Source organism: Prionailurus bengalensis, chromosome C2 (assembly GCF_016509475.1).
Source record: "Prionailurus bengalensis isolate Pbe53 chromosome C2, Fcat_Pben_1.1_paternal_pri, whole genome shotgun sequence".
Classification (NCBI taxonomy): Eukaryota; Metazoa; Chordata; class Mammalia; order Carnivora; family Felidae; genus Prionailurus; species Prionailurus bengalensis.
In genome coordinates this window covers 133,925,317-133,937,954 of record NC_057350.1, presented here as the reverse complement: position 1 = coordinate 133,937,954, position 12,638 = coordinate 133,925,317, and the positions used below count along the sequence as shown (strand labels likewise).

At 36.5% G+C, this 12,638-nt stretch overlaps 1 protein-coding gene across 8 annotated transcripts in view; it reads left to right on the top strand.

The window, feature by feature from the left end:
* Positions 1 to 12,638, top strand: part of ANKRD28 (ankyrin repeat domain 28) — a 200,668-nt gene that overhangs the window by 175,013 nt on the left and 13,017 nt on the right. For all 8 annotated transcript variants that reach the window (XR_006299512.1, XR_006299511.1, XM_043595436.1 and 5 more), the window contains 6 exons: positions 1,457 to 1,658; positions 5,211 to 5,298; positions 5,530 to 5,647; positions 6,454 to 6,673; positions 12,214 to 12,301; positions 12,390 to 12,473. Coding sequence is in view for 6 of the 8 variants with exons in the window: in XM_043595436.1 (XP_043451371.1) it covers positions 1,457 to 1,658; positions 5,211 to 5,298; positions 5,530 to 5,647; positions 6,454 to 6,673; positions 12,214 to 12,301; positions 12,390 to 12,473 (800 nt within the window). In the remaining 2 variants the exon portion in view is untranslated. The remainder of the gene's footprint in view (positions 1 to 1,456; positions 1,659 to 5,210; positions 5,299 to 5,529; positions 5,648 to 6,453; positions 6,674 to 12,213; positions 12,302 to 12,389; positions 12,474 to 12,638) is intronic.

Genomic DNA, 12,638 nt, shown 5'->3' with positions numbered 1-12,638 from the left:
TAGCATCATCTCATTGACCAGGTTATTACAGAACAAGATTAGATGTGATCCTAGGACGGTAGAGTTCCATAATCTCCAGTTACTTTAATCTTCAAAGTGGTCAAGAAACTCTGTAGGTAGTGAGAAACATCAAAGAGACCAGTAAGGCCCAGAGCAACTTTACCTCTTTCTGGTACTTTCCGACATTTTCTGCAAGAAATAACTTTACAGCCCTTTGCTGCAGTGTGGGGCCCATTTCTGGCTAAGTGGATGTTTTCAGATTTAGCTCAAGTATGGTACAATTTTACATTTTTCAGTTCCCAGTGAAAAGTTCACCTGTGATAACAAACTGCTAAGCTGTAGGTCTGAATGGTGTCAGAAATGACTTGTAAAAGTCCTTTAGCTACAAAGTGGTAATATGAGTGAACTAGAGACAGCATTCCTTTTGTGCCAGAACTGGGTCTTGTTAATTGCTTTAGGTCTTGCTCAGCATCTAGTCCAACGAGAGTAATAGATGTTCAGTTGATATGTTGGTTTTTGAAATGAATTACCTGGAAAGCTTCTTCCTCAACTGTGATAAAGAAGAGGACTTCATTCTGACAAATCTTTAAAAATTTTCGTGTTCTCTTTGTACAGCTAAGACAGAACTTGGCACATGGCAGTTACTCAAGCCAGATTTAGTCTGTCTGTTTTTGTGCTAAAACAAATGTTTATTTTTTTAGATATAGCATGTTATGAGGTAAGGATAGTTACTTTAATTTGAGAAATCAGAAGACTTAAGTATTAACTTCAGTTACTGGCCATCTCTATAATTTAAGTATAGTCAAATTTTATCAGGGAGTTAAGTGGAGCACTGAACTGTGATTAAGAACACAGGCTTTGAGGGGTGCCTGGGTGACTCAGTCACTTAAGCGTGCGACTTCAGCTCAGGTCATGATCTCACAGTTCGTGAGTTTGAGCTCTGCGTCGGGCTCTGTGTTGACAGCTCAGAGCCTGGAACCTGCTTTGGATTCTGTGTCTGTCTCCCTCTGTCTCTGCCCCTCCTCCCCCGCTTATGCTCTGTCTGTCTCTTTCTCAAAAATAAATAAACATTAAAAAAAAAAAAACTTTTAAAAGAAGAAAAAAAGAACACAGGCTTTGGAATTATAGACTTAGGATGAAAGTTTTAATTGGATCTGTGTTACACTTTCATTGAATGCTATGAATCAGAAAGTTGTATACTAGTGATAAAATCACCTGTCATTTGAACATTTATTTTCTGCAGTATACCTGTTCTCTAACATATACTCTAACGTTGTACTATTTGGTTATTAGAAATACTTACAGTTAAGTTTTCTGGATTCTCAATAATGCAAGTTGGATTATCTCAAATATAATAATAATGTGAAGACAAGTTTACTTCCTTTGTTTTCAAAGACATCTGAGAAGTCAGTCTAAATATGTATTTTTTTTAATTTATATTTTTATTTATTCCTAGGCCTATCATGGTCACCACCAAGCACTGGAAGTGTTGGTACAGTCTTTGTTAGATCTTGATGTGAGAAACAGTAGTGGAAGAACACCCTTAGATCTTGCAGCCTTTAAGGGCCATGTTGAATGTGTGGATGTACTCATTAATCAGGGAGCCTCCATTTTAGTAAAAGATTACGTTTTGAAGAGAACACCTATACATGCAGCAGGTATGTCAAATATTACGCATGATTTTATTTACCACTTTCTATATAATATTCTTTTCTTTTTCAATTTTTCGTATGTTATACTCCTGGTAATTATTTTAATAATCTTGACTTTGAAAGGTCGAATGATTTTTCTCTCAGGGAAAAGCCAACAGCAAGATTATAATTGCTTTAAAAAATCATTGTCTACCTTAGAAGTTGGATTTATGTAATAGTCTAACTTCTGAAGTACTTTATCAACAAAACAATACAATATTTTTTACTTCTTTTTGATGGAAATTATTTTGGATTAGTATGTGCTTTCATTTAACGGTTGACAATTTTGACTTATTGTACCAGAGTACTACATTTAACGTGCATTCACACAGGAGTTATAGAGCACCTACTTTATGCAAGATCTACTCCATGGTGTGATTTTGTGATGTTGCAAATGTGTCAGAATGCAAAATTGTGTAACCATGTCATTGTGAGGACTTGGTAGCTGTGTATCTCTAGCAGATACAGATTCCTGACTCTCCACAGGAATTACTACAAGTCAGTATTCATTTTAAATAACTAAGACTAGGGGTGTCTGGGTGGCTCAGTCGGTTAAACGTCCAACTTGAGCTCAGATCATGATCTCAGGGTTCATGAGTTCGAGCCCCGCATTGGGCTCTCTACTGACAGTGCGGAGCCTGTGTCAGATCCTCTGTCCCCCTCTCTCTACCCCTTCTCCTCCCTCTCTCTCTCTCTCTCTCTCTCTCTCTCTCTCTCTCTCTCTCTTTCTTTCTCTTTCTCTTTGAAAAATAAAAGCATTTAAAAAATTAAAAACTAAATACATAAATATATAAATAAATAAAACTAACTTAAAAAAGGGTAGGAGGTGCCTGGGTGGCTCAGTGGGTTAAGTGTCTGACTCTTGATTTCAGCTCAGGTCATGATCTCACAGTCCTAAGATCAAGTCCTGCCTCAGGCTTTACACTGACAGCACAGAACCTGCTTGGGATTCTCTCTCTTTCTCTTTCTCTCTCTCTTTCTCTTTCTGCCCCTCCCCTGCTTGTGCTCTCTCACATTCTCCCTCTCTCTTACTCTCTCTCTGTCTCTCTCTCTCAAAATAAATAGACTTAAAAGAATAAAATAAGACTGGTCCACTGGAAGGAATCCTAGCCACGTATTTTTTTTTTTACCCCCACTACTGAATTTTGCAGAGGATTTAATTTACCTTAAAACCTTACTATTTTCTTCTTTATGTGATGAGATACATTTCACTTAGTCTGTTTTTGTAGAGTGATTTTTAAGAACCACATTTTAATATGGGTTTTGAACTTTACTTCTAATCCTTTAGGAAACTTGCCTTTTTGAAGACTAGGTAGGTAGGTAACACCCTCTGTTGCTCCAGAGCAGCCTTTCAGAAACTGTTAGATATTTAAGCAGGACTCAAAAACAAAAAATTTTTAAGTGGAATAAAATGCCTATAAATGTGTGTGTATTGTTATATGGTAAGAATTAAGTCAAAATGCTGCCATTTTCTGTTATCTTATTCTGAAAAAGAATGAAGTTATATATCATTCTGCAACTTGAAAAATTATGCCGTAAGCACAGATCATTTGAAGAGCTGATTTAAAGCTTTTATGGAGTGGTTTGCACTCTTTATAGATAAATATTGAACCAAGACACTAGCCAGTCCCTCAGAAGTAGCTAACCAATGTCATATAGTCTATAAATTCTATCCAGTGAAACAGCTGCAGTTTACTGTTGGTGCCAACCTATTCAGTAAACACAAGCTTTGGTTCTACACATGTCTTTCAAATTAGGAGATTGCTAGGGAGTACTGTACTCATAAGTCATGAAGAGAACACTGTGATCTTTTATTTTTTTTTCTGAAAGTGAGCCAGTTTTCTCCAGTGGTACTATGCTTGATATTTTAGATATTGAACTTAGAAAACACAAAAACTCCTCAGTAGCTGCTGTGTACTGAGTGCAAGTGAGTCACTTAAAGAAACGGTGGGCTGGGACACCTGGGTGGCTCAGTTGGTTGAGCATCCAACTCTTGATTTCAGCTCAGGTGATGATCCCAGGGTTGTGGGATCGAGCTCCGAATTGGGTTCTGAGCTGAGCATGGAGCTTGCTTAAGATTCTATTCTATTCTATTCTATTCTATTCTATTCTATTCTATTCTATTCTATTCTCTCTCAAATAAATAAATAAATAGCAGTTAAAAAAAATAAAGAAATGGTGGGTCAAACAATTTCCTCGACACATCCCCAGGTGGGATGCTTCAGTGACAGCTGTTATTGATTACTATGAGAGTTGCTGGCTGAGTGTGGCATACAGATGTGGAGTGATGTTGTTACCACAAATCTTAATCGCTATTAGAATTTAATATAGCTGTTAGAAGTTACTGTAGAATATTAGGCCCCTAGCTTGCTTTCACTAATTTGTCATTTCGAGGCGCTTGGATGGCTCAGTTGTTTTAAACATCCGACTTTGACTCAGGTCATGATTTCGTGGTCTGTGAGTTTGAGCCCCATGTAAGGCTCTGTGTTGACAGCTCAGAGCCTGGAGCCTGCTTTGGATTCTGTCTCCCTTTCTCTCTTCCCCTCCTACACTCCAGCGCCCGCGCGCGTGCGCTTGCTCTCTCAAAAATAAACATTAAAAAATATTGTCATCTTTTAATTAGGAAGAATAGTGACAGATATTCCTTTTTGCATCATTACGTGACTTACATATTTCTTTCAACTTCAGATTTTATGATATTATGGGAAGGACCTGAATTTTGCAGAGGATTTAATTTACCTTAAAAGCTTATTATTTTCTTTTGGTTATTTCTACTTTATACCATTGCCCATTTTATGTGTTTGGACATATAAATGCATTCTTTAGAGAGATCATTTTTTCTTTTATTGTATATGTATCAGTTGGAATTCTCATAGTACCCAACTAAAAGGTGGCATAAGTGACAAGAGTTTTAACCTCTTACATAAAATGTTCAGAGGTAGAGTCAGTTCCAGGATTGACTGATTCAGCAGTGGTATCAGAACTCTCTATTATTCTCTTGCCTTTGCAGTCATGGCACAGAATGGCTACTGCTTCTTTACGGTATCACCTCTGAAATCAGGAAAAGGAGGAGGACTTGTCATTATCAGGGATAAAAATATTTCCCAGAAGCCTTCAGACTTAGCATCTCAGTGGTCAGAACTGGATCAGCACTTATCTTGGAAGCTGTCATTGGCAGAGAACAGAGTTGTGATGGACTTGATCTAATCATGGTTTCATCCCTTGGCTGAAGGCATTCCCTTGACCACATTGCCACCACCAAAACCAGATAAAACGAGCGTTATAATACCAGGGCAGATGGTGAGGGATGGCTATGGCCATAATTAACCATGAGGAATTGATACCTGTAGTCAGTTTCACCAACAGAGGCAATATAAAACTTTGTATCTATATATTTTTCTCTTAGACTATTAAATTCAATGAAACTATCCCACAGTTATATCCAGAAAATGTGCTCTATGATAGAAATTTTCTATTTTATCATTGTAATTACTGAAATTTTAAAATACCACTTTACAGCAACAAATGGTCATTCAGAGTGCTTACGGCTACTAATAGGAAATGCAGAACCACAGAATGCAGTCGACATTCAAGATGGAAATGGACAGTAAGTTTTAATAATTTTTAAATTATTTTCAAGATGTGTGTTAATCTTCATACTTGTAACCCTAAAAGTCTGTCATATTATGTAACTGAGTAACAACAAATACAGTTTTCTCACTTTAAGTATACTTTAGAAGTTGTATCATAAAAAGGCATATTTAGAAAACAGGAGTTTGTTTTTCATGGAGTAGTCTTAAGTTGTAATGCTGAACCTATTATTACTCTTGTTGCTCAGGACTCCTCTGATGCTGTCTGTTCTCAACGGGCACACGGACTGTGTTTACTCACTGCTGAACAAAGGAGCAAATGTAGATGCCAAAGATAAATGGGGAAGGACAGCATTGCATAGAGGGGTGAGCAAAAATATTCCCATTGCCTTTCAAAAATTTCTTAGGATCTCCTTTTGCCTAAAACTGAACTAGGCTATGTTTATTCTTCTTCATTAAATTTCTCCCAGATAGTCTTTACTCTTTCTTTTAGTATTATAGTTTTTGAGTGCGAATTTTATTAAAAAAAAATTTTTTTTTTTAACGTTTATTTATTTTTGGGACAGAGAGAGACAGAGCATGAACGGGGGAGGGGCAGAGAGAGAGGGAGACACAGAATCCGAAACAGGCTCCAGGCTCTGAGCCATCAGCTCAGAGCCTGACGCGGGGCTCGAACTCACGGACCGCGAGATCGTGACCTGGCTGAAGTCGGACGCTTAACCGACTGCGCCACCCAGGCGCCCCTTGAGTACGAATTTTAAACAGCTGTAAAACACAACTTAATCCAGGAAACAATAATGTTGGAACAAAATTTTAAAAACCTAAGACCTAAGTAGAATTAATGTCAATTTTACTTTTTCTCATCACAACTATTTTCTTACACATTTTTGTCTTTTTCACCTTTGAACCTTTCACCTTTTTACTTTGTTTTCACTGATTTATAAGTTCCTTTGTTCCTGTTTTTTGTAATATGTGTATTTTGACAAAGTTAATGCTTTAGATAAACTTTTAGGCAAATTTCAATAAAAATATTGAATTACTCAAAAAATGATAAATGCTTTGATTGATGGTAGAATATGGGAAATACGGACTTCAAAAGTTTTTAATTAGCAAAAATTGGCATGTTACCCAAGATGACATATTCAACTACCTGCAAATAATTTTTCTTTCAGGCAGTTACAGGCCATGAAGAATGTGTAGATGCATTACTTCAACATGGTGCTAAGTGCTTATTTCGAGATAGCAGGGGCCGGACACCTATACACTTATCAGCTGCCTGTGGACACATTGGTGTTCTTGGAGCCCTTTTGCAGTCAGCAGCATCTGTGGATGCAAATCCAGCCATAGCAGACAATCATGGATATACAGCACTTCATTGGGCTTGCTACAATGGTTAAGTATACACATGCAAATCTACATTAAGTACCATTAATGCACCAAGTAGAGACAAGAAACTCTAGTATATAGCACTCTGATATTCATGAATATTTGTAAGGCAAAGTGTAAGATCGGTAGGAAGCATAGACATCATCTACTATATAGTTCTAGCTTACTCCTATCCCTTGTCATGCTAAAGCCAAGACATTAGTTTGTCAAAGATCTTTTGAGATAAGCTTTCATTAAGTCTGAATTTTTTCTAAATCTTTGCTTCAACAGGTATTTTGCATTTTTAACATACTTTTATAACATGTGTGATGTCTTTTGTATAGTATGCTTGTAGTTTGATTATGTTCTTTTACTTTCTAAGTGCACTTGTGTTAGGCAAAAAAAGGTGGAGAAAATGAAACTGTATCACATTCTGAACCGAAATCTGTGCATGTTTTCAGAGCATATTGCGAGATAAGATCCTTATGTCAATAGTAACATGTATGCTCAACATTTTAAGGGAATAAAATTCTAGCAGATCACAGAAGTAGAAACTTCCGAAACTTCTATTGTTAACTTTGCTGCATAGTTAGAACACACATACTTTTAGCTTCCTAGAGGCTCACAGCCAGATACTCCTTTTATAGGTAAGCTCACTTCACTCAGAGAAGTATAGAGCTATGTTTAAGGTATAAAAGTTCAAAATGGAGTTTGGCTTATGAAATATCACTAAAATAAGTAATGAGGCGTGTTGAGAGAGAATGATTTTTGCCTTGTGTAGGGCCACAGATTTGATCATGTTATAAAATGCTAAGATACATGACATACATTCCAGACATCAGTTCTGTCAAATTTTGGGCTTTGGGCTTAGCCAGGGATATGAAGATTTTTATTTGTTTTGAATTTCATTGCAGCATTCAGATTACTATTAGTTGTGAGGAGCATACCTAGAAAAAACTAGTTCGTAATCATAACAACTTTCCCTCAAAATGTTAAGAAAATATAAATTGCCTCTTGATATAAATGTTGACGTGCTTAAAAAAGTTAAGTATAGTATCTGTTCTAAAATTCAGCTGTCTACTTTATGAGAGAGTTTAGGTTTCTCTCTTTCTGTACTGTGCTGCTTCATGGTTCTTCATTGGAGCCATTTTAAGGTTTTTGTTTTTGTTTTTGTTTGTTTTGTTTTTAACTTATTTTGAGAGAGATAAAGAACAAGCAGGGGAGGTAGGGAGGGAGGGAGGGAGAGAGAGAGAGAGAGAGAGAGAATGAATGAATCCTAAGCAGGCTCTGCACTGTCAGCGCAGAGCCTGATGTGGGGCTCAAACTCACAAACTGTGAGATTATGACCTGAGCTGAAACCAAGAGTCAGATGTTTAACCTACTGAGCCACCCAGGCCCCCCCTACTGGAGCCATTTTGACAAATAATGTTATTGAGTTATGGTGAAAGAAGAGAAACCTGAATCTTGCAAAATTATAGTTTAAATGTTTTCATAAGTATTTTATAGATGCAGTATTTGAATGCTCATATTAATCCTTGTGCCAGAATTGAGAGTTCTAATCTTTTGCTGTGAGAAAGTTTTGATCTCTTCTTAAGGATTGTTCTGTGATTGCTGTTGGGCATCCATCATCTCTGGGTACTGATGGTACCATCAAAACTTGAATAGTTCAATGTATTACTAATTCACAAGCTTAGTTTAGTCAGTTTCATTTTTACTGCCTCAGATCCCTAGCCAGAACAGTTTTGTTGAAGATTAAAACCTTTGGGATTTTAGATTCTCTTTTTCCCTTTTAACTCAGTAAAGTTGGTATTTAATGAGTAGAGTGAAGTGGCCAAATATTCAGGCTGAAGTCCAGAGTCAAAAAAGATACTGTATTTTGCCATTGGAATTTGATTTGTTTTTATGATGTAACTTGACATCTTCGCAAGTAGAGGAAAACCAAAACCATCTAATATAGTAGGGATACACCTTATGGATGTGAATTTTATTTAAGAAATGAAAGTGTTTTGAAGCAGACTTTTATTGCTTGATTTTTTTTTTAAACATATCAGAATTAACCATTGGAAAAATCACACAGTAAGCTATCTGTCCTCAGGCAGAGTATTTAGTGTGAATACACTGCTGTAACTATCCTTTGGAGAGTTGCTGTCTAGTACATTTCTTATCAGATCTTTATGAAGAACATGGTTTCCCTAAAGTGAGTTCCTGCTGTATTACTGCTGAATTTAGACTCTAAACATGTTGTGTACAAGAGACAAAATAGACAAAATTTTGCATGAGCTTCATGCCTGGTTGCCATTTAAGGATCATAACAGATGTGTCTAATTTCCAGACTGTAGCAAAATTGTGATGATTCTGAATTGAGCTGGAATGAATTAGATGTGTATTGGCTATATGCAATAAGAGACCATACAGACAGTCTAAAATTAATACCATATTTATAGCCAAAAGCCTATTTTATAGTTTGGTGTTCTGAGAGTAGAATATATAAAATGGTTTTACTTCCGCTAGTAATTATTGTATAGCTGAAAACAAAACTGGATGCACTCCAGTAGACCAGAAAACAACCTTTGTCTAAAAATTAAAATGGAATGATGACAAAGTATTACAAAAGAATTGGTTATACATGCTAAGTTTTAGAGTTCGAGATTTCCAGTTTATGTAGTCATTCAGTCACAGGACACTCTTAAGGGTATTTATATTATCCCTTTGTTGCTTTTAAAAATTTATAAATTTTTGTGAAGCTCTATGTATCCTCAGAATATCCCTCTGAAACATGAAGAGACCAGTTTTCTCATCCTTCCATAAAAAAGGACACAAAGTGATGAGTTTTCACCTTGATATGATTGCTGGAGATAATCCATAGCCCAGAACTCTGTCTTTGCAGTATGCAATCTGCTCAGATAGTGATTCTCAAACCTTTCAGTCTCAGGACCTGGGAGTTAGAGCTATTAATATTTACTATATTGGAAATGAGAACAGAAATTTAAGAATATTTATTAATTAAAGTAATCCATCAAATGTTAATATAAATAACATTTTATAAAAAACATTTATAATATAAATCACATTATAAAAACATTTTATAATATAAAATAACATTTTTATAAAAAATAACCTCTTTTCAAAACAAAAAAGAATTTTAGTTAGAAGAGTGGCAAATTTCTTTACAGGCTAGTTCAGAGCACTAGTTATCAGTGGTACCCCAAGGTTCCCCAGACCCACACCTTGAGAACTGCTATCTAGGAAAATAGGAAACCCTTAAATCTATAATGGACAAATTTCCATGGATACTTCTTGGTAATGAGTTGACATTTGGAGAGAATGAAAGCAAGGCTTCTCTGGGTGCCTGGGTGGCTCAGTCAGTTAAGCATCTGACTCTTGATTTCGACTCAGGTCAGAATCTCACAGTTCCTGATACTGAGCCCCCTACGATCCCTCCCCCACCAACACACATTCCCCCCCCCCCCCCCCCCCAGTGGCAGGCACTGCTGCTTGGGATTCTCTCTCTTCTTCACTCTCTGCCCCTCCCCCACTCATGCTCCCTCTCTCACTCTCAAAAATAAACATAGGGACACCTATGGGTGGCTCAGTGGGTTAAGTGTCCCACTCTTGGTTTCAACTCAGGTCATGATCTCACGATTCATGGGTTTGAGCCCCAGGTCAGGCTCTGGGCTGACAGTGGAGAGCCTGCTTGGGATTCTCTGTCTCCTCCTCTCTGCCCCTCCCATGCTCGCTCGCGCTCTCTCTCTCTCTCTCTCTCTCTCTCTCTTTCTCTCTCAAAATAAGTAAAACATTTAAATTAAATAAAATTAAAATTAAATAAAAACCTTCTCAACCTCAGCATTATTGGCATTGTGGGCCAGATAACTCTTTGTTGTGAGGGACTAACATGTGGATTGAAGGTGTTGATTAGCAGCATCCGTAGCCTCTTTCCCACTGTATGCACTCCTTTACCCCATCCTCAGTTGTGGTGAGCAAAAATGTCTCTAGACATGATTAAATGTCTCCTGAAAGGCAAAATTGCTCCAGTTGGGAATCCCTGGATTAGAGAAAAGAACTGACAGAAGATGGAACAACTACAGATTTCCTAAAACATACTTTTCCTGGTAAAAACAGTAATAAGATAAAGGAAGATCTTGGGTGCCTGACTGGCTCAGTCGGTAGAGCATGCAACTCTTGATCTTGGGGTTGTGAGTTCGAGCCCCACATTGGATGTAGAGATTACTTAAAAATAAAAAAAATATTTTGGGGCGCCTGGGTGGCTCAGTTGGTTGAGCGTCTGCCTTCAGCTCAGGTCATGATCTCACGGTTCGTGAGTTTGAGCCCTGTGTCAGGCTCTGTGCTGACAGCTCAGAGCCTGGAGCCTGCTTTGGATTCTGTGTCTCCCTCTCTCTGTCCCTCTCCCCCTCATGCTCTGTCTCTTTCTCTCAAAAATAAATAAATATTAAAAAAAATTTTTTAATAAAAAAATAAATATTTTTTTAAAATAAAAAAGGATGCAACCTTTCATTGGCAGCAATTAGTACAGCAGTTGGGGTATTTTAAAACTAAAACCCTGCTTTGAAAATTGGGTAAAGAAAATCTGAGGTTTAGGTTTTTCCTTGTCTTCAAAGTTGCTATTAAAAAGTGTGAGCCTGAAATCTAGCAGTAATCCATATACTTGTCCTTCAGCCCAGCAATATCATTTCTAGGAAATTGTCCTACAAAATTACTTGCGTTGTTTTTTGTTTTTTTTTTTTAAGTACTGGAATGTTTCATTTACAGTATTGTTGGTACTATAACAAAAACAAACTAGCAGTCAAAATACATGATTAGAAATTAGATCATTTATGATAGACTTTAATACTGTGGAAGTTTTTCCAAACATTGAAGAATACAATTTCTTTATATGCTACTTTGGAAGGATGTATACAATTTATTAAGTGAAAAACAAGTTGCAGAATTAAAAATTTACAAAGAAGTTTTAAAAAGAAGTGCATGTTTATGTGCATGTAGTTGTATATGCCTAGAAATTTTCTGGAACTGTTAAGATAATAGTAGTTACAGTCTAGAAAGTGGAATTGGAGTTGGGGGTAGGGATAGGGGCATGTACTTTTCCCTCCAGACACTTCTGTAGTATTTGAGATTTTATCATTAGCTCATTAGTAAAATCAGAAAATATTTAAATTTTGAAGTTAATTATGCTGTATAAATATGTTAATTTTAAAGTTCTATTATGCTATAGAAATATGACTTTAAAAATGACTGGAACTAGTTACTATGAAAAAGATAGAGACTAATTTTTTTCCCCATAAAACAAACATTTGTTGAGTCAGTTTATTACTGCTTATAGCAGTTAATAAACTGCTATAAAATTATAAGAAGCTTCTGAATTTCAGGTCTTGAGGTTGTGCTTTGGATTTCAAACTCCTAGAAATGTGATGTTTAACATATTCATTGAACTCTGGTTATTTTAAATCCATGTAAAGTTTTTTCTTATCTGTGTTAGGAATGTGTGGGTGTATATGTGGGTACTTCAGTATCTTTTTTGGATTTTAATATCCAATTGTCATTTACTTATTTAGGTCATGAGACATGTGTAGAACTCCTTTTAGAACAGGAAGTTTTCCAGAAAATGGAGGGAAATGCTTTCAGTCCTTTGCATTGTGCCGTGTAAGTAAAGGCAGATGAATCACATTTGTTCTTAACGATTTACGAAGTGCACCATCGCTGTGAGTGACCACTGTGCTATCTTACACAGGATAAATGACAACGAAGGTGCTGCTGAAATGTTAATCGATACATTAGGTGCCAGCATCGTGAGCGCCACAGATTCAAAAGGAAGGTAGGAACTCCATTGTGTAGGAAATAGTTTGATTTGCAAAAGGAAAAAATTTTAACTACTAGTGTGGAAGAATTTGTAGAGAACCCTTTATTAACTAAAAGCTGATTTTTATATTTGCAAGTATTAATTATAAAATCTTAACTATGTTCTCATTATAAAAGACTT